Source organism: Pseudopodoces humilis, chromosome 5, assembly GCF_049639895.1.
Source record: "Pseudopodoces humilis isolate 2021_Gansu_Grassland_sample_001 chromosome 5, ASM4963989v1, whole genome shotgun sequence".
Taxonomy (NCBI): domain Eukaryota; kingdom Metazoa; phylum Chordata; class Aves; order Passeriformes; family Paridae; genus Pseudopodoces; species Pseudopodoces humilis.
In genome coordinates, this window is record NC_142204.1 from 8,430,364 (window position 1) to 8,452,754 (window position 22,391).

General features: G+C 42.6%; 1 protein-coding gene across 3 annotated transcripts in view; it reads left to right on the forward strand.

Moving 5' to 3' along the window:
- The window catches only part of ETV6 (ETS variant transcription factor 6), a 123,611-nt gene extending 104,939 nt beyond the window's left edge, over positions 1 to 18,672 (forward strand). For all 3 annotated transcript variants that reach the window (XM_014256016.2, XM_014256017.2, XM_088054963.1), the window contains 3 exons: positions 11,664 to 11,806; positions 14,116 to 14,216; positions 17,771 to 18,672. In XM_014256016.2, the coding sequence (XP_014111491.1) occupies positions 11,664 to 11,806; positions 14,116 to 14,216; positions 17,771 to 17,876 (350 nt within the window). In that variant the 3' untranslated portion in view covers positions 17,877 to 18,672. The remainder of the gene's footprint in view (positions 1 to 11,663; positions 11,807 to 14,115; positions 14,217 to 17,770) is intronic.
- Positions 18,673 to 22,391: the final 3,719 nt, after the last annotated feature.

The window sequence follows — 22,391 nt, forward strand, 5'->3', positions numbered from 1 at the left end:
TAGGCACTCAAGAAAGAAAGTATCTTTCTACCTGTTTGCCACTCATCTCACAGCTCTTGCCAATAAGTGATTTAATTTATTTTTATGTCATCATAAATGTATTTTCTATCTATGTCCTTACCTTTACTGCCACAGTTGACATGGAGGTGCTTGACCAACCATGCTTGCCACTTCAGTGTGAGAGAGACCATGAAAGGTGTGAGGACATGGCTCTTAAACTGCAAATGTACATCAATGCTGATATATTCTTTAAAGGAATTTTTTTAGAAATCACTAGCATTGTTTCCATTTTCTTGATGAGGATGACTGATGGGTTGGGCAATGAAAAGAGTTACCAATAGTCCAGTGCCAGAGCTAAGTACTCAGTTGTTTACAGTGTGAAAAGAGCCTTGACTTCCTATGGCTTAACCACTTGCATGCAGGTGATTTTTTCAGGGGAGATAGTGATGAGGAGCTACTAGGGAAGCCTGGTAGGCTGCTGACTAAAACCTTAGGCTGTGCTCCAGAACATCTTCTCTTCCCAGCTCAGATGTTTTATTTTGTAGAAAGAATTTTCCCTCGACTTAAGACACCTCACAGCCTCATTAATCTGTTCACTTGTAGATTGAGTGTGTTTTTAAATGCAGCATGCAATTAGTTGCTGCTGAGAAAGAAAACAATGTTTTTGCTTGCTGCTATACACAAATTCTCTCTTTTCAGGAGGTCAATCAATACAGCTCTGGACTTTCTGTCAGACAAAATAATGACCTCTACTCACTGGCTGACTAATCTTTCCTACCTTTTTATGTAATACCATTTTTCAAAATATTAATTTTACTGGTAAAGCACTTTCCCTTTTACAGCAAAGGATTTCAAGTTGAAGGTCTTATTATCTTTTCATCTTAGGCCATTTAACACTTTTCTAGCAAAGCCAGAGGCATAAAGTATCTTTATATTACTCATTAAGGTCACATATATTATTCATCATTGGCTAGAGTTGATTTTGAAAATTATGGTTAGCTATCTTCTCAACGCAGTGTGCACAAGTCTTCTGTGTAACTTTGTCAGAACTAGAGGTCATCGTGTTGAGATGATCAAGAAACAGGTTTGCATCCCCTCTAAAGACACTAAAGGCAAGGGATAAACAAAGTAACTTAGGCATCAGTAGTCATCTAGTTAACAGCATGTAAAAATATTTAAAATACCTCAAAAGGGGAGCTCAGCAGGGCAGTGTAACAGAGAATTTTCCCTACTGGAACTGCTAATTCAAAGGATCAACACTTTTGGTAGCCAGGTCCTAACTTGAACTGTAGCAAGCAGGCATTCTATGTATGGCTTACTTTTAGCTCTGAATTTTTTTCAATAGTCTATCTTGGCTCTCCAAAAACCGAAAAACCGTCTCCAAGGATATCTCTCTCTGGGGGAGAGATTTTTTTTTTTTTCCCCCTCTTCGCAGTTGCAGTTTAAACCAAGGGGAGCACCTCAAATTAGCCCTTCTGCAGACTGGAAATTCTACTCCCCATGAATCTCTGACTGTGAAGGTTCTGTTATGAAGCATTTTAGGGCTTTGATATCTTGTAAAAGGTACTTCCCCAAGGTGCAAGAGGTAGCTATGGGACTATCCAACTATAACAGGGTTGGTTTCATCCTAACCTTTATCACATAGAGGTTGTCTTAGAAACATCCAAATTACGCTAATTACATGGTAGTATTTACCTCACTTTAGATTCAGTCACTTAAAACTCACTAATACAATTCTGGATATTTGTTGTGAGGGGAAATACATTGCTGAGCAGGTCTCTGAGATTTCCAGCTCCCAGTGTCTTTTTCTGTACCAGCTCTGGGACTGAAAGGCTTGTTCACTAATCCACAGCATGCTGAAATCTAAAGGCAGGTGAGTCCTGTGCCTGGTGTTATCTATTGGTGTGCTGCTCTTATCAGCTGGGTTACCTTAGCAACTGGGCTGTATCTGACTTTATGAGCTGCCAGATTTGTTTCTTCCCCTTCAGGAGTCTGAGGAAAAGCCAGTCAATGTTTAAACTGTTGGGAGGCACATTGTCTACCACTGTGTTGGTTAGGCCCATAAAGCCATTGATTGCTGTTGGAATGAGGATAGACAAGATTCTTACCCTTTGCCAAAGTCATGACAGGGAGCTGCCTCCTTGTTTATCTCAGCCTCTCAGTGTGCCACACATCCTGAGAGTACAGGGGCCCATGGATCTGTGGCAAGGCGCGTGTATGTGACATCTCAGTAAAAACAGTCTGATGGCTGAAAGTGTGAAATTGCAGTCTCATGGTAAGAGTACATCAGCTCTGAATGACTCACATTCTACTGAAATGTACAAAACAGCACTTGGGATGGGTGTAGGCTCTGAGCATGGGGAGGTCTTCCAAAGGGGTTTGTTTTGTGTGGGGACAGAGTTTGGAGGGGGGACAGAATCATGGATTCTCCTCCTTTGTTTGAAAAAATAACTTGTGTGGGAGGGAAAAAAAGAGGAGGAGACAGAAAGGACCCCTTTCATAAATACAGTGCTTTAAAAAATTGCAAATCAACTGGTACTTTTTTCTGTTTATACTCCAGAGTTGGGCTGGAAAGCTTTTAAATGAGGATAAGAAAAACTCAGCTAATTGAGCTGTCAGATTTGTAACAATAGACATTTAGAGCTTAAACATCAGAAGACACCAAACCTCAAACCAATGCACCTCAGCAGAGTCTCCTCACTACTTAGCTAGTAGGACCAGAGCCCCAGTGCCTGCATCTGCTCCAGATGTGTCCATGGGACATTTACAACTGTGTCACATTGTAGGATGATCTTTTGGGTTTTTTTAACTCATATACCAGCAAAATCCTTTGCACAAATTCACCACATTAGTTTATTATTTGTAATGCACTACACAACGTTAGTTTCTTTTTCTTTCTGTACAAAACAGCTGTACAGTCACAGTTGCAATATGCAATGGCCTATGCTGGATGGTAGGGAGGGAGGGTGGGAAAGGAGGCAAAGAACAATTATGGCTCTGTAGTGAAGAGAGTAAAACCAGCATCGGAGCACAATTTAGAAGTTACAGGTTTTGTAACTGATATCATTAGCCTTCACAGAAGGCTGGAGAAAAGGATAATACTGGGTACTATTGAAGGGCATTTAAAGAATAATGCAGACATTGGGCACAGTCATCCACAAAGGTAAATCCCATTTAAGTAATTTGCAATGTTGAGTTGCTAAGATCACACACCTAGTGGATTGAGGGAAGGTTGTGGGTATAGTTATTCTGCACTCTAGGGAGGCTTTTCTTACTGCCCCTCACAGCAGCGTCAAGTTGCATGGCTGTGGGATGAGCGGGTTCCCACTGCACTGGGTAAGGAACTGTCTAAGGGCAGGGCTCAGAGGGTTGTAGGACATGGGGACACATCTGGCTGGCAGTGTTCCACAGGGCTGTTCCACAGGGCTCAGTTCTAGGGACAGTCCTGTTCAATGTATTTGTCAGCAATCTGGATGCAGAAATTGAATGCATCTTTAGCAATTTTATTGATGGTACCAAACTGGGGAGATGCTGTTGACTGTTGAGGGGCAAGATGCCTTGGAGAGGGGTCTGTATAGATTGGAGCATTGGGCTGTGATTGATGGGATGAAATCTGACAAGTCCAGCTGATAGATTCTGCACCTTGGGTGGAGCAGTGCTGAGCACAAATATAAACGGGGAGAGAAATTCTGGGGAGCATCCCTGTAGAGGGGGATCTGGGGATGCTCATCAACGCCATGCTCAGTATGAATCAGCAGTGTGCCCTGGCAGCCAGGAGGGCAAACCACATCTGGGGTGTATAAACACACAGCTGATCTTCATGACAGCACATAGCATTGCTAATACCATAGGAACCCACCTGTGTACCCACCTATGATTGCCAAGGCTGTCTTCTTCACTGTCATGAGTGATGAACCCAGCAGGATGTGACAGCATAGAAGTGGCTGGTGGGGCTTTGGTGCCCACAGACTTTGGGAAGCAGCTTTGGCAAGATGGTCACAGCAGCTAAGCCTTTTCAAGTTACAGGCTGGCAACCTAGAGAGAGCTAAAACAGTGGTTCACTTTGGCAGTTCTAAGTTGTAAGTGGTAGGGGCCAGTAGCTGTTTTCCAGGGAACTGACCTTCCTTCATGTAGGACAGCAGCTCATACAAACAGTTTGGAGCCTTGCAAGAACATGAAAATCATGGTGTAATGCTGGCCTGTCACTCCCCTTTGGATATGACAGTGATAATGTCACTGGCCTTGTTTCATCACTTGCTCTTGCAGTCATGTATACTTTTATATTTCCACTGCATGCCATTTCTCTTGGAGCCCCTGTGGAAGCCCAGACTGCTGGAGAGACTGAAGTGTGGATGAGAGTCATACACATAGAGCTCATATTCGTAGGAGTTTTCATTATTACCTTGAGAGTCTCCTTAACATGGCATTAACAATTAATTTCAGCATGAAAGTGGGCCTTCCCTGCCAATTTAACTAATGGCGCTCAAGCTCAAACAATGGCTGAATAGCAATAGGTTAGATAGATGGTTGTAGATTTTCTGTGAAGTGTATTGCTTCACAGCTGTCTCCATTCTTAATGCACAGTTACAGGAGCAGAAATTGCAGTCAGGTCTTGTTCAGGTCTACTCAGAAGCCAGGACTGACCAAGCCAGAGAAAAGCTCAGTCATTTAGATTTTATTCTTCTCGTTACTGTACTGCAGCACTGTGCTGCTTTTGCATTGATTGACATTTGGGGAAGATGTAAGAAAGATGGAATATGATGTGTACCTCAGGGTGATCTGATTGTTGGGTGAGAACCATGAGTAAATATCACTGCTTTACCCTTCTAATCCATATCTCACAGCAAGAAATGAGTAAGTGCACTGGTGATTTTAGCCAGTGCTAAACCCACCACAAACACCCATTTACATCCCATGGCTAGACAGATAAGTGGGTTCAGAGTACCCTAAGCATCCATTGGGGTCAGCAGGATGTTACACTCTCTTTTAAGAAACTTGCCTTTTAATGAAAACAGGTGTCTTATTTTCCCTGTGTACTTCCTTCAAGCTAGAGTTGTTTCAGTAATTCAGATTTTCTTCAACAAAGCAAACGTGGATCACTTTGAATGCTCTTAGTTAAACCAGGAGAGCACACTTTGTTTACAGTGTTGACACTTCACTGTCTCCAGAGATAGGCCTATTTAAGTCTGGCTTTAATACCAATCACTTACAAGCACACACATCAGTTTATGATAACTCAAATGCAAACCATTAAACTGCTAAGGGTGTTGGGAAGGGAAGGGAAGGGAAGGGAAGGGAAGGGAAGGGAAGGGAAGGGAAGGGAAGGGAAGGGAAGGGAAGGGAAGGGAAGGGAAGGGAAGGGAAGGGAAGGGAAGGGAAGGGAAGGGAAGGGAAGGGAAGGGAAGGGAAGGGAAGGGAAGGGAAGGGAAGGGGAGGGAAGGGAAGGGAAGGGAAGGGAAGGGAAGGGAAGGGAAGGGAAGGGAAGGGAAGGGAAGGAAGGGAAGGGAAGGGAAGGGAAGGGAAGGGAAGGGAAGGGAAGGGAAGGGAAGGGAAGGGAAGGGAAGGGAAGGGAAGGGAAGGGAAGGGAAGGGAAAATCATGTCTTAATGTGGAGTTTTAACCCCAAGAAGCGGAGGTCACATCTCAGTTTTTGGCAAGGGATGCATCAGAAATCACCAGTTTATATATGAAGTCCTTTCAGGAGGGCCTTCCTGGGAACACACCAGGAGCTGTGTCTTCCAGCCGTGCTCACACCTCCCACAGTACTCTGGGCTTTCTGAGAGAATGCAAAAGTGAGTTTCATAGGAAGCAGTCTATTACAGACAATGATTTTTTTGCTCTTGAAAAAACCAAAAGTCTAAACCCAAGACTGTACTATCAGAAGATAATAGAGATTCTCACACTGGGGTTTAAAAATTATTAGCCTTGTTGGGAATGCCTTTGATGCAGTTAAGTCATTCCTGCCAGCTTCTCTAAAGTACAATTCTGAAGGTAAAACACCATTCTTAATTCCCATCATTAATATGTTTGGCCAGTTTTCTGATGTCAAAGAGGTTGTGAGGTGTTTGTAAAAAGTGTATGTGTACAAGCAGAGGTTGAATTTCTTTTCCAGTCATTGCCTTTCATGAGCAGTAAAGCTGAGGAAAAGCCACAGGAGAATCAGAGACAGGTTTCTTTAGCAGGAGTCTTTTCTACTGTTGTGGTGGAGCAGAAAAAGAACAGCACTTGAAGAGAATACTGAAAATGCCCATCTATTTGGTGGGAATGAGGCATGGAGCAGAAGTGGACAGGAAGAAAAAAGACTGGTTTTAATACAACAGTCTTTAGCTTTCAAAGTCTTCATCTAGCAAATGGTCTGTGACCCATCTATTACATATTCATTGTGATTTCAGTGCTCTTTTCTTCAACCACATGAGGTATATTTTGGATCCTCCTTCCCTGTACAAGTTTTTAATGCCAAAGACAGAGCTTGGCTTGCTGTGTTATTTTTACAACCTCACAGCACAACTGTTAGCAGCATGACAGTCTCAGGTTTCTGCTCTCCTTCTGCATGATCTCCCACTCAGCGTTTGGGTACAAGACAGAAGCAACATACAACTGTTGTATTGGGTGATCTGGCAACCTCTTTGCTCAGCCCCAGCTTGAATTTACTGAGCTGAACAAACAGTTGTCTGTCAAGAGGTTTCTCCACAAAAAAACATTGGCTTTACTGTACCATCTTACTATCCTGCTTCCAGTGCAACATTCACAGAAAGAAAACTATTTTCCCTTGGTGACCTGGATGTGGATTAGCAGACATTGGTTACCAGGATGCTCAATCTCAGGATCGGTCAGTTCTCCCCCAGGCCTCAGAGCCATTTGAACCCTTAACCATGGGCTTGGTTACTTTTTTCTTTTGGTTTTGTCTGCTAAAATTAATATGTCATGGATAGATCTTAAAGCTGGATTGTATCTCAGCACGGCATAATGCTCCTGCAGCATGTCTGTTAAGGAAATTCCCCAGTCAGACCATTCCCAGAACTCTGACAGTGGCATTCCCAAGGTCAGAGACCTTCTAGGACCAAAGCCTTTCCCCAGCTCCAGTGATTGTGAATTATATCAGTTTATGATTTTGACGCTGTGAGCATCACCATGCTGTCTTCACACACACTTCAGGTGTACTTAGAGAAACCAGAGGGCCAGAGAACTTCCAGGGTTCTGTTCATTAGTTTCAGTTGCGAACAGTCATTGTTTGCTTCACTCTGAACAAATGCAGCTGAAACACAAGACACCTTGTGAAAATTAAAGGAGGCTGAGGTTGGGAGAACTCTTCAGCTGGTAGAAATCACAGAACCATTTAAGTCAAATGATATGCTGGAGAGATTTTAGGCTAACCTACACAGCAAGGGATAAGGCCTCAGCTGATGTCAGAGGGAGAATGACAACGTTCCTTTGGCATCTCTTCCTGTGTGGAGCCATGTTGGGTTCCAAGGCAGTCATCAGCCAGATCAAACACTTTTTATATAATGCTCTTCAGTGCAAGATGTGGGTAGGTCTTGCAAAACATTTCTGTGGTTATGGGAGGTTTTTGGTAGTTGCTACATGAAGAGGGCCAGCTCTGCACCATGGGCCTCATTTAAACAATAGAGGGCTCAGATACAGCATGTGTTTTAAGTAATATTTTGGTGCAGGGGAATGTTATATCCTGAACAAGAGAGGTCTTTAGCATGCAAATGCCTATATTGTTAACAGCATTATTTAGTCCTGGGGAGTACAGATGCGAGACATCTCACTACTGCAACATGAAGATGATGTTGGCCAAATGATACTGGAGAAGTCATTTGTAACAGCTGGACAAATATCAAAATACTAGGAAACTAAGATCCAAAATGTTTCATTTACAGATCATTCTGAGATGGCAATTCAATACTAAGGGATATTTATTATTATATTATAGCTATTAGGAAGTATTTAAACACTGGTATTCTTTAGGTGTGTATTCAGAAGACTGTGCCTAATCAATTAATAATAGCATAGTTTTTATTAGCAGGAGTGGGAAACTGCTGCCTCTTGCACATGTAGGGCAGTGCTTATGGCAGACAATTTGAGAACCAGCTAAGTACTCTGCACCTTATCACTACCTTGTGCATAACTATAAAAGTCCCTCTAGAAGCATTAGCTGCAGGAGGAACGCTGTATCCATACCTCTCCATTAGAAGCTGCAATTTGCCCTAATTCCCAGGTAATTACTTAGTTCAGACTTGCTTAGTATTACAGCTGAGAAAATGGTAGGGCATGGAAGTCCCAGTGTTTAGGAGTCCTTTCCACATTGCTGGGCCATTCACCACCTTCCTACTCCAGCTACAACACCTTAAAGCCTCTCAGTCTCAGCTCTATCTGCAGCTGAATCTCTGTAGCTGCAGACTGTACAAAGTTCAACTATCTGAGTCCATTTTTAAAAAAAAGTTTGTGTGTGCTAGGGGGAAATGATGTTTCCCTGTGCTAGGGAGGCATAGTTGCTTAAGTAAGCTTATAGTAAGCTTATTCTAGCCAAAAGGCAGGAAATCACAGCATACCCAAACAGGTACCAGCCCTACCTCAACTCCCCTACTGAATCTCCCACACTTCAAAACTTGCTTGGCCTCAGCAACATCCATGTACTTTCTTGCTATTATTCACTAGCCAACACACACCCTGTGGAGAGTCCCCTCATGCAGCAGCTCCTTTGGAGGCCTTCTGACAGCCAAGGAAGAGATTGAGCCTTCATGGATTCATTTCCACCATCCAGACTTTCCTCATACAAATAATTGACATTTACAAAACAACTATCCACATACAAGTCCTTCTCTCCATTTCCTCTGTCCTTCCTAAAAATACACATCACACTTTTGGCCTTCCTGGAGAATGCAACTTTCTGTATCATAGAATCATAGAGCATCCTGAGTTGGAAGGCACCCACAAGGATCATCAAAGTCCCAACTGCCAGCCCAGCACATGGCAGCCCCAAGAATCCCACACTGTGCCCTGAGCACGTTGTTTATCATCTCCAGCAGCCTTTTGTGAAGGTGCCTCTTTTCCTAGCAGAAAAGCTCCTTTTGAAATAATTTTGTAGCCTTGCCTCTTGTTGGGTTTTGACTAATTTCACAGGCTTGCAAATGGGCTCTACTATAATCCAATTTCATTCTATTATAATCCAATTTCAATCTTAAGAGTTACCAGGTATCCTCGACTCATTGTCTCTACTGTCCTATTAAAGATGGTCTCTACTAGTAGATCATTTAATTGCTGATCTTCTGTCAGTCAGGGAGAACCCTCCAGGACCTCATATTTCTTTTACTGTGCAGTCTTGAGAAAGATATGTAGGGCAACCATTTCTGGTTAAAAACAAACAAAAATCCCTTAAGTTCCTGTGCTCAAATTCCTAAATGTGTCCCAAGTGAAACTAGAAGGAAGGCAGGTTGCTTTAGGTCCTGTGCAAGCAGAGCTCATACATAAGTAAAGTGTGCTGCAAAGCATCAGCTGCTCCACGTTAACTGTGTGTGTGGAACTCTCAGCTCTGAGGAGAAGAAATGGAGTGAGCCTGAATATTTTCTACTGGTGTTTAATGCTTTTTATTTCCTATTTGCAGTGTCTTTAGACAGTTACCACAGTTGCCCTGATGCTCAGTAAATTATGTAAATACAACTGGATCATATATCTAAATTTGCTGATAGACAGCCATATGATTTAAATCATGTTTTTAAGTGGTTGTAGGAACCAAGCAGAGTTTTCAAGGATTTTTGGTTTTATCATTGAAGCAAACAGGAGTCTCAGATACTTGGGTAGTTGTGGTTTTTTGCAAATTCCACCAACCTACTAAATACCTCTGCAAGCCTGAGCAGCTCAATCAGTTGAGAATAAGGGATGGGGCCCTTGATCACTTACAGTTTTTCTTGTGAAGCTCTCAAGATGCAGATCTGAGTAGTTCTCATTTGTATTTATACAAATGAAAAGGTGTATTTATATTCAAGCTTAGCCTAAATTCATCCTAAAAACTAAGGGAACAATAAAAAACCAAATCTGCACTTGAATCCTGCCTCTTCTTAGTACCTGAAGCTCTCTTTGTTTCCACCTAGAAATCTCAGGTTGCTTTTTTTGTCTGCTTCTTTGGTTTTGTGCAGAAGAGGGGCCCAGGGTGTGTGTCTGAACGTGAGAGAGAAATTAAAAATAACTTTGCCTATTGCAAAAATTGAGGTGAAAGTAAAGAGGAGTATAAATCATATCTCTGCAGAACTGTAAATATGAGCTATAAGGTGTTGCAATTGGAGGTTGTCTGCTCTGGCTGAACATTCAAGAATATGACAAAGCATGACATTGACTGGCTTCTCCAGGAGCACCATCCCTCCAGCTGACCCCAAGGATTCTTGCATTAAAAAAGACATTTTCTATAAATTTCTTGCATTGAAAGGGTTCTAGAATTAATTGCATGTGTGTCAAAGAACCATTTAACAGCCTTACTATCCTTTTGTCTGAAAACCTCCCACAATATTAAAAGGCACAAACCAGAAGAGCAATATAATCTCCCTTGTCTTGAATCATAAAGGAAGTCTAGAAAATAAGCTCTTTTCTAATGTGTGTGTGTGTATGTGTGTGTGCAAAAACATTGTCAGAAAGGCAGAGAAGAATAGAAAGACAGGCTGACAAGAATCGGTTTTAACACTTAGAAGCTGGATTTCTTTGGTTGCCAGCCCTTGAACAACTCCAACAAGCCATTTCTCAGAGGCTGGTATTGCTTTCAAAGTAAAATGCAACCCCACAGCCACCTTAGAAATCTGGATAGCTGAGCTGTGAAAACCCTGTTGTTTCTGACAGCAGCAGTAACCCCAGCTCTGCACAATCCACATTCCAAATTCCATATTCACAGTTATTCTGTGCTTCACACATACTTTGCAAACAGGAAGTAAGAGCAGCTCAGCTCTTGGCTTCCTCAGTCTCAAGAGACTGCCATGAAACTGAAAAACACTAAACTAAAACTTAAGTGTCTGTTAGACCTTTAATTAGTGACCTAAGGAGTGTTTGCCAAGAGGAAATTTGAATTCAATTATCCAAATAGAAAGTATTTAACCTCTTGATAGCACTCAAGTAATTATAATACTTAAGTGTTGTTTCTTTCCAGGAACCTTAAAAAGTAAAACAAAAAATCAAATTGAAAATGGGATAAGCTGTCAGTTTTATATCACAAGGAGTCTACAAAGGAAAGCTGTAATATTGCCCGTGCTTTAGACTCACATGTTAGCACAGAAAGGGGCAGCCTCAAGCAGGGAGAGCAGGTTGCAGGATTCATGATTTCTCCACTTAAACAGCCAGCAACAGCATCAGGGCCAACAGTGTGAGCTTTATGTGCTTCAGTACAACCATAAACACACAACTAAGACCAGCAGGTCACCTCACACAGCTTTTGATGAGATGGAGAAGCTCTGTCAGTGTCAGGAGAACTGGGATGCATCAGAAGAGGCTGTATGTTGTAGTCCATTTTGCAAACATTACTTGATACGAGCCAAGCCATTTTCATTTCAGGTCACGGCAGCTGTTTCAGCCCTGATCCCAACTGTCCTTTCACTACACATTCACCCAGAAAGTTTCCAGAATTAATCCCAAGGGAAAAAAAAAGGAAAAGTAATTATTGTCTTGCTTCTTTCTTCACAGACTGTAGGTTGCTTTGGGATTATGTTTATCAGCTGCTTTCTGATAGCCGGTACGAAAATTTCATCCGATGGGAAGATAAGGAATCCAAAATATTTCGGATAGTGGATCCCAATGGGCTGGCCCGTCTGTGGGGAAACCACAAGGTAAGGAAGCAATTCAATTTTCCTCCTGCAGCATTTTGCCTCTTGTAGCATCACAGGATTCAGTTATAAACAGGAGAAGAAAGGATGGCATATAAATTACTGCTGGAAAGCTGTAATCTTTTGTTCTATATACATTAGAAATAGAAAGCATTCATCCTGAAGCACCAAAACCTAATCTTCATATAAAGAACTTGTTGGTTTAGTTTAAAGACCTTTTGTTATAAATGCAGGAAATTACAAAATTACAAGGAGTGCAAGAATTAACAGTCCTTCTCTCAAGGCATCTTACTTCTTCTCAAAACCTGATGCTGAGGATATTCTGATGAGATGTAGTTTACAAGGAGCTCTGTACTACAGAGCAGGAGCTTTCTGTGTTCCTGTCTGCAGCAACTCCTGGAGTCCACACGCTGGCCTGTAACAGACACCAAATGTTCAGTATTATGTACTTCTTTCTAAGAGTGCAGTTCCTGCTTTGGTCTTTGGAAAGCTATCACTGATTTTCACAGTTAGGGGCTGAGTTATGTATAGATATTTCTGTATATGTATATAAGTATATTCAAATGAATGTATGAATAATCAGCATGGGTTTATAAAAGGGAAATCATACTTGGCCACTGTGATATCTATCTACAACAAAATTATTGGCACAGTAGATTCAGGGAGAATTGTGTATGTAGCTTATCTTGATTTTAGAAAGGCTTTTGAGCCTCATAACAGCTTCAAAGACAGACTAATTAAGTATGAATGACCTAGACAAGAATACAGTGAGGTAGATTGAAAAGTGGCTGATTTGCTGGGCTGAAAAGATGGTGATCAATGGCACAAAATCCAGTCGCTAGTCATTTTACCCCTGGGACTGATTCTGGGGTCAGTACTGTATGTCCATTAATGACTTGGATGATGGGACAGATTCTCAGACAACACAAAACTGGGAGGAGCAGCTGTCACACCAGAGGGTTGTGCTGTCATCCACATGGTTCTGAACATGCTGGAGATATGGGCTAATGGGAATTTTATGAAACTTACCAACTTGCACGTTTAATAATTGGGCCATGCCATCGTGTCTCATGCTGGGTGTCTAAAACAAGCTCCTTCAGACCATTGTCCACTTGGGCAACACAGTGGCCTTTCATCATATAAGAAATGGAAGAAGCACACTCAGTATTTCAGGGAGGTTCCCAATGAGGAGTCTAGATTTTGCAGGGAAAACTTTATCCATAGTAATATTTCATTGCCACGGGAGCTCTTGATGTGGCCTCTCTTAGCAGAGTTATTGTAGTCAGGGCAAGCAGAGGGGGCCTGCTCTTACTGGGCATTTTAGGCAGGTGGATCAGTCTCCTTTGATGAATCCAAGCTCCTGACATGGAAGGTCCCAGAACAAAAACATGCTTCTACTGGTTTGGCATTTTTTTGCCCATGGCAAGTAGCTGCTTTACACTTGTGCACACACAGCTTTGCCAGCAGGGTTGTCTCTCTGCTAGACAGAAACCACTGCTCCTTGGACCAGAAAAATGCTCTTCATGTAGACATAGCCTAAGGGGCTGATCCTGCTCTTCCAAGTCACTAATTTGGGGGCTGCCCACATACAGCTCTCTCAATGCCCGTCACTTCTGTCTTGTGACACTCAGCTTCAACAGGGCCATCTCGTTTGGGGGCTTAGGAAGGTTTTAATGAATCATCTCACACTTCAGTATACCTCAGTGCTCTGGCCATGGCCTTTGGGGCCAACAGCTCCCAGAATGTAGGGGAGGATCTGTCAGAAGCAGATGTACTACCCAACTGGCTTCTTGATTTACACCTGTGTAAGAGGAGAAACAGTGCTCTGTGAGCATTAACTAGTTTATGCAGGGGAATCCCAGAGGAACAGTGCTCCAAGCAGGGATTGCTGACAGATTCAGCTTATTAGCCACTATTTCCAGGCTTTTACAATAGGTGTTTTCATTAGGAACAGGCCTGTCACATCCCACTTGGCATAAGCATCTCCCTCCATCTAATGTCTCCTTTTGTAGTTAATTAAGTCTTTTGTTATCTGTATTCCAAGAAACTGTAGAAAAGCCTTGCTTGGAATTTTTGTTAGACTCCTTGCTTAAATTGCTCTAAGTGGAAAGAGACCCACAAAACTTTGGTGATGAGGGCTGTGGGGGTAGAACGGGCCTGCAAACAGCAAAAAATGGTACATGTAATTTCTTGAACTGTCTTGGTTACTCTAGGTAGCTGTGATACTTCTGCAACTCATTTTGGGGCTTAGAAAGGTTTTAATGAATCATCTCACCACATTTTTTCCCTTTTTTCTTTTGAAAAAAAACCAGAACAGAACAAATATGACTTATGAGAAAATGTCCAGAGCCCTACGCCACTACTACAAACTAAATATCATCCGGAAGGAGCCAGGACAAAGGCTTTTGTTCAGGTAATTTTCTTTCTTTGCCATTTCTTTCTATGGAAATTAGTTTTAGAGGATGGAGGATGGAATTGCGTGTGGGATACCTCATTGCCATAGTTGTAACACAGGTGCAGATGGCCATACATTTGTAAAAGCTATCTAGAGCAGTGCTTTCCAGCTTTCAAGGCAACCACTCCAATTTACAAAAGCACGGGTCTGTCTCAATGGTCAGTGGAGACAACAGAAGTATTTTCACTGCTTTGTGCAAGGCTGTGCCATTGTTTAAGGCCTTAGATAAATGATTCAGCCAAACTGCTGGAAAACCTACTCCAAATGGACTTGTCAAACACAGCTGCCAGTGAAAGCTGAGCAGGGATTAGGCATTTCCTCAGGGGCATCACAGAAGAGAAGCACTTGATGACCACATCTTTGGTGCTGCCTTGAAGGAAGAGAGGTTGCTGCAAGAGCTGTTCATAAAGCCCAATGCATCGGATTGGATGATACAACCAAGAATTTAGGAAAGAGAGCCTGAAACAGCATTAAAACAGGGAGCTATTTGTACAAACTTGAGTGCAGATGGCACAGAATGAGAGCACTCCAGTTCTCTTCAGACAACACAAGCAAATCCTAGTGCACGCCTGACCCTCAGCGCACTGAACTCAAACCAAAGACTGCTTTGCTGTCAGTGGCCTGGATCTAGCAGTGTGCTTGGAAATGGTAACAATAGGAAGACAATCTTGGAACTCGTTTTCTTAAATAGCTAACAGAACTGCATTAGCACTCAAACTATCTTCAGCTGAAAAGGGTTCTGTGGGATGACTTGATTATGTCAGCTCTTAGAAGGAAACATAGATGCAGGAAGAAGAGTGAAGGAAAGTAGCAGGCATGGGCAAAGTCCAGTGCTTGATAGTAACTGTTTTTCTGGTATAAAGTTAAAACAAGGTTGCTCCATCAGTACCAAAGGTACCTGTGTCTCCCTGGTCTTGTGTAAAGACTGTATTGCCTTGGGGGAATTCCTGATGCTGAACACTGAATGTGCTTCTCTTGAAGCCTTTCCTTCAGTGGGGACATACACAAAAGATGGAGTCCATCTCTTCTCACCCCAGCTGCCTATTTTCTCAAAATGGTTGTAACTTAATGCCCTTGGAGACCTGTAAGACTTGGCTAAATTGACCAACAAATTCAAAGGTCACCAGAGAGCATAAAATTTGAGCTATATAAACTTCATTTCCTTTGGAAACTAGGAGAAAAAAAACCAGCAAAAGATTTCTTTGCACAATTCCCAGTAAAAACTTTTTGATGTTGTTTTCTTAGACCTATTTATATCTGAAGAGAAAAAGAACAGCTGCAAAAAATCAAGTCAATAATGTTCCCTTCTTGGCTATTCCTCACAAGCACAGAAATAATAGGAAATGTGACTTTATTGTGCAGGCAGTTGTCATCTGCAGATATCTGTTTAGAGCTTTAAGTAAGACGGAGTAAGAAGATTTCTAATAGGTTGGCTGGGTGTTTTCTGCAACAAAATAGGTCACAGACAGTATTTCTAAATTTTCATGCAGTCCTGAGTTGTTGATTGTTTGTTTGTTTTTAATGTAATCAAATGCTATTAGAAATACCCACTCTGTGGTTTCCTTGATGTGACTTAAAGCGCAGACCAGCAGGAATGCCCAAAATCCTGAACTGCAGTTCACATCAGCCCATGCCCCACATAGAAAGGATAAGGGCAGTGGGACCACTCTGTGTTTTGATTTCATCCTCATGCAAGAGCAACAAGACAGTGACAGGGTTTAAATCAGGGCACAGTCTGGCCATGGGCTTTGGTGTGTTTTCAGTGTGTAGCCAGGCACTGATTCACCACTCCTGCATATGAAGTTTTCACCACTGTAACACCGTTTGTAGCAGCAGCATTTTTCCAGCAGTGACACAGCAGTGAGTCATAGTCCTTTTTTTTTGTTTGTTTGTTTTCTTTCCCTAAATGCATATATGCACATGATTTCCAAAATTAGAGGGAATGGCAAAACGTTAGTTCCAGGCTATGCTGTATGTTTGCTGAGAGGCTTCAGCAGTGAGCATTCTTTCATGTGAGTCAGTGATACTTGTTGGTTGTTTTGGTTTTTACTGGGGAAAGGATACTGAACATATCATCAACCTGAAGTAAAATCAGCTCTTATGATTAACGCATTTCATACTGCTGCATGTTAACCAGTATGTTGTTTATGAAAGACTCTGAAATTTTGTACCACTTCCAGCATAAGCATCTTTCATCCTAATTTCTCCAGAAGTGCTTGGGAGTTGGGAAACTGATTTGTGTTGAAAACAGGATTTCATCCTTCCTGTGCCACTCTCTCTTCCTACACCATTAAATTAAAAAGGAAAAAGCAGAGCCTTTCTGTGCTACCTCTGTGCAGTAATACACAAAAGCATCCTGGCAAAAACCAAGACCACAGAATTAAACTGCAGGCTGGTAGATGTCCTTTCTCATTTCCTGCTGCTGCCATGCCTCCCCAGATGCAGTTTCTGTCTCCAGCACCCTGCAGACTTACTGCCTTGTGACACTGATGCTGGGAGCCATGGCATTCATTACAGAGGATGCTGCCTCACTGCAGTCACAGTTGCTACAAGCACACCAGAAGAGACTGTCTTTGCTTACAGTTCCCTAGCCCTAAGCCTTTTCCCTTCAGGGCCTTTTCAGTTTCCTAGAGCTTGTTCTGGCTTGGACCTTGGCTTTTCCCCCCTCTGTTCCTTTGGTGTTTCATGTTCTTCTCACTCACTGTCTTGGTTAGGAAGACAGGTGTCTGCTAGGGAGGGCAGGAGCTTCCCTTGGAAGGAAAATGTAGATCCCCTCCCTCCGAATTACTATAATTTTGAAGTCAAGGGGCTCTCAGGAAGAGATCTGGGGATAGGAATAACAGTTCTTTACTAGTATGTATAACAAGGCACACAAACAACAATAACTACAGCGTTAGCAACAAAACAGAACCAGGGACCCTGTGACAGCTTTCTGGGCTGAGATGGGAAGGGATGGAGGAGAGGCTTTGTTTCACAAACCCCTCGGGCAGTCAGTCCTGGTGCTTCTGCAGGGCTCTGAGGAACACTCAGCTGGAACAGCAGGGATGAGCAGACATCCTGGGCCAGTGGATGAGGTGTATCAGCAGCCTCCCCACACCTTGCAAGGGCTTGTGCTTTGAAATATGCTGATCATAAAGACCTTTCATGTCTCTGTCACCAGACACCACACGAGTGTACCTGGGCCAAGTTGTCATCTGACATGACAACAGCAAACAATATGAGGGAGAAGAAATAAATATCATTCTTCAAAAAAAACTATGTTTTTTGAAAAAGTCTGTGGTTCAGATTTGAACTTTCAAGAAGCTGGGGTAAATGCCAGTGATTTTTTTGTTTCCTTTCAAGGTATGGAGGAGGGAAGATAACTGGGGAGAAGCTGGGAAATACTAAGGCTTTGGGAAGATACAGCAAAGATTATCTTGGGAGCTGTAGAGCTCAGGGGTCTCAACAACTTGATGAAGATAATGAATTTGATGAAGACCCCTAAGAAATGTGCTCGTTTCTCTGTTTTGCAGGTTCATGAAGACCCCAGATGAGATCATGAGTGGCCGGACAGACCGCCTCGAGCACCTTGAATCCCAGGAACTGGATGAACAAATATACCAAGAAGATGAGTGCTGAAGGAAACAGGTGCACCCCCTCTGTGGGTCCAGGGTAGAAACATCTGATAGTCGGCATGGTTTGAGAGGGGAAGCAGCAAGACAGGAGCAGTACTTGAGGTCGCCACTTAGCTTGAAGACCACACAGGACCTGAAGCACCTTAACAAAACAAACAGGCAGAAGTGGTGCTGGCAGGAAAGCAAAGGGGAAAAAGCCTGGACTTATGCACTACTTCACTGTTCCTACAAAGTCTCCCTTGAGTTTTTCTTTCTTTTTGGTTTGTTTCAGTTTTGGGGGTTTTTGTCATTTTTTTTCCCTAATAAACATGCAGTTTGACTTTCCTTATCTCACATAGGACAAGACATCAGATTATGCTTCTTCTTCTTTTTTGTTTTTTTTTTTTTTTGTTCTTGGAAGGCTTTCCTATGGAAATAGAGTGCTCTTATTTTCTGTGCAAGTCTCATGACACAACACCCCATAAACAATAGCAACACAGAAGGGATTTGCTCAAGGCTTCCAGTTTGCTTGGATGAATTTATATGTGCTGCCACTGGGAAATGTGTTGAAGCTACCAAAAGAATTTCTCACACATACCTGTCAAATGAAGAGGAGACACCCTTCATGTGTAGGCTGGGCTGTCATCCCAGCATAGCTTGGGCTCCCAAAGAGTACTCCGAGTGGCTGTTAACGGCTGGAATATGGACCAAAACCAATCACCTAAGTGCTCCGGAGAGGAGAAAAATAAATGTGATAAACTTCTGCAAGTGACTATCAGTTAACATTCTCCCTCCTTCTCGCAAAGAAGTGATAGAATGGAGCAGGGGGAAGGGAGGGTGGGGACAAATACATATATATGTGTGTATATATATCTAAAAGTTCCATATATATATATATATATATATATAAATATATATGTAATCCCCCTGGTATATTCACAGTTGTGAATTTCAGTTCAAAGTTTTCTATAAAAAGGGAAGACTGAAGCATCTGTAATTACAGAAGGAAGGGGTCTTTCTCATACCTGCTAGAAGTTTTGGGGTGAAAGGTGAAGGACTGTTCCTTACATCATAGAAAGCAAAGGGACTCATCATATGGTTTGTATTACTCAGAAGCCCTTCCAGGATCATTTTGTGCTGCTGGAGAGGTAGATGATTCACCACTCTAAAAGCTGATGTTAGAGAACTAGAGACCAAATAGCTATACTTATATCTTGTAATTGATTTTGGCTTTGTTTTGGGATTTGTTTATTTTTTAATGCCTCCCACTGCCCTCCCCCATCCTACAGCTCTGCCATCAAGGAAGCTCGTCCCAGCTTGCCTGTTTTTAACATTTAAGACAAGAGAAAAAAACAACCTACAGCCATGTTGCTTTCTTGGTGGTTTGGGGTTTTGTTCTGGTTGCAAGGTGCCTCCATTTGGTTTGCTGCACTGAGGGTGCTTGGCATGAGGCAAAGAGCTATGCCTAGTTTGGTCACAGAAAGCTCAGCAGTCCTTGATGCCCAAATGAGAAACTGCTGGCCAGTTTCATTTCACAGCTTGGGCCATCACAATAGGAATGTGTGTGGTGTCCAGTGATCCATCAGCAGTGGTCCTTTGAATGCAAGGAAGATCTAGCAGCAGAAATGATGCTTGCAGAGGGAGAAGGTGTATAGGGAAACTGCAAGAATCACATGGTGCCTGAAAGAAAGCACGTCCACAGCAGTGCATTAAGAGCAGAAAGCCTCTTTAATGGAAACATAAAAGAAACTAGATCTGGAAAAAAATCAAAAGGCTAATCTAATCCATTTCAACCAAAAAACAAGGTACATTCCCATGACAGAGCTTTTATCAGCTATTAAAGCAACACGACATTTGATCTTTCCACATATTTAACAAGAGGGTTAATCTATCCAGGAAAAAATGGCACTCGGTGTCCCCTGTGTTTAAACAGGGATAGGCCAGTCTCACCAAAGACTTAATATTGAGTCACAGGTCGTAGAAGGAACAGCTTTGTTAAGGGTGTAGATAAGCATCGTACAACAAGGAGAGATTTTTCTGAGCCAGTATCTGATGAGGAATGACAGGTGTACATTTCTCCCTGAGCTTTTCCCAGACACATTTTTCTATAAAATCACAGTAAGTTACAAGTCCCAGCACACCACATTCTTTATCTGTCCTGCCTCAAAATAATGGACAGGGGAGTGTTTTTCAGCAATGTGTCACCTGTCTCTGTTGTGACTCTGAAGTCCTTGGAGCTCATGAGGTGTGAGATTGGGAGACACTGTGGGACTTAAGTAGTCACAGATCTGAAACTTAAGGTCCCTTGAGACCGAGGGCCCAAGGAGTTACTCTGTCACATTGCTTAAGGGCCCCCAAGTTGCAGCCAAGTCTCAGGAGCTGGAGTGAAGTGGTGAACTTGTCAGATGGAGTGTGATCAGAAGTACCAATGTAAAGGAAGGCTCTAGCTGGATCCTTGGGTGTCCTAGAAAGAAACCAAATTTTTGCAGAGGATGATTCATCCTCTTTACTGCTGTGGTCTAGACAACGGCATAACTCCATTATTTTCCTTTGCCTGCTGTTACAAGATTGTGAAGGACAAAAAAAAAAAAAATAGGGACTTTATATAGAAAGTGCTCTGATGAGTCACAGCTTTTTGTCATGGCCAAGGTGCACACTGCAAAATACAGAGAACCAGAGACAATCCACCCATTTCCTCACCATTATCTACCAAACTAAGTCCATCCTCTGCACTGGGTAAGACAGAGAAATCACATGTGTTGTCCTATAGGGGAGCATTATAGTGGAATTGTTCACTTTTACAAAAAATTGCAATCACTCCCACTTGCAGAATCTAAGTCAAAGGTAGAAAAAAATGTCTGTGGCTGTTGGAAACTCTTCCCAGTTCACACATAAAGGACATCTTCAGACAATGTCATCAACCACAGAGGAGTTCTCACAAGGCTGATGCTAGTTGGAATGAAGATAGCCTTTGACCTTGGAACATGCCAGTCTCAGAGAGGCCCTTCCTGTCTCCGGCCAGCTCTCCTGGTGCCAAAGGGAATGGTGTGGGTCACACTGGAGCTGCCACAACTGCAGGGCCTTGGGGCCTGTTGTGGGAACTGCAGGAGTTGAACTACTCTTGGGGTCTTGAAGTGAGTTTATCAGGAATGACTAAAAATACAAAAAGTAGTGGCAGGCTAGAGCAGCTGCAGGAGGGAGATTCCTATTGACCTCACATCCACTGGCAGATCCATGGGAGTGCAAAGAGGCAGCATTAACAGCCTGAGCCATAGGAATGCATCGCTGCCTGCCAGGGCTAGCAAAGGTAACACTGTCTTTCCACCAACACTGACATCTGCCTCCTCCCCCTCTCCCAGTTTCTGATTTCCCAGTGTCAAATTTGCCAGCAGCAAAACAGCCAAACTTTCTGCCTTTGCCACCAGAGCAAATGGGGAAAGGGAGAAAATGTTTCATCCTTGGAGACACACAAAAGTCACCTGGACACAGTCCTGGGCAACTGGGCCTGGCTAGCCCTGCTTGACCAGAGGGGGTTTGACCAGATGACCTGCAGAGATCCTTACCAACCTCAGAACCTAGCAAAGGTTCTGTGTGGTTAAGTGCTTAAGCAAAGGTTAAGTGGGACATTCATTGTCATCAGCTTGCTTTATAAACCTCAACACAGGCCAGTCAGGTAGGACATCAGGTATTCCACAACAGAATATTTTCTTGATTAAAGTTTGAAACCTGTTGACTGTTTCTCCATCCAGAGAACACTACTGGGGCCCTTTCTGTGAACACTAAGTTGCCGCCATCCTCCCCAGATTTCAAACTCCACGTATGCATTCTTCAGATCTTTTTTGTCAGACTGCAACTGTACGCGAATCCAGAGTTTGAGGTCTTTTTTTTTTTAAATAAAATTCTAGTGTTTTTATTGATGATGGCTTTTGGTTTTTTAAGGTGTGGGGCTAAGGGACTGAATCAAATGAATGTAACAAAACAAAAACAAACAAGCCTATTCTCAGGGCCAGTGAGTTGCAAATAATTTTTAAAATGCTTGTAATTACATCATCTCAATAAAAAAATTTAATATAAAAGCAGGAATGCCAGATTTGTTGGTGCAATCATTGCTACAAGGTAATTTCTTTTTAAGAGCCATGGTACCTAAGAGTATAGCACATAGCAGCTGTTTTCAGTCAGGAAATGAAACCTGCAGGCTCCCCCTGTCCAAAAACGTATGAGCAGTGCCTTGATCTTCCCTGGGAAGTGTTCGGGAAAGTTAAAGCCGCCCCTTGAAATATTTGCTTTGCTGTCTGTCCTGAGAGATGAGCCAGGTACTCCTCTAATGACTGGATGCGTGTACCTGGTTCTCCTTCCTTCTCTTGGAATGGACATAGAAGAACAAAGAAAAACTGAAAATGAGTTGCTGTGATGCATCTGACTGATGCATCTTTTTTAGCCTGCTAAACAGGCCAGATCAAAGACTGAGAGAGCAAGAGGTTTTGAAGAATATTCATGTTTGGAAACCAGTCTAGAAACCTAGCCCGTCTCTCCCAGCATA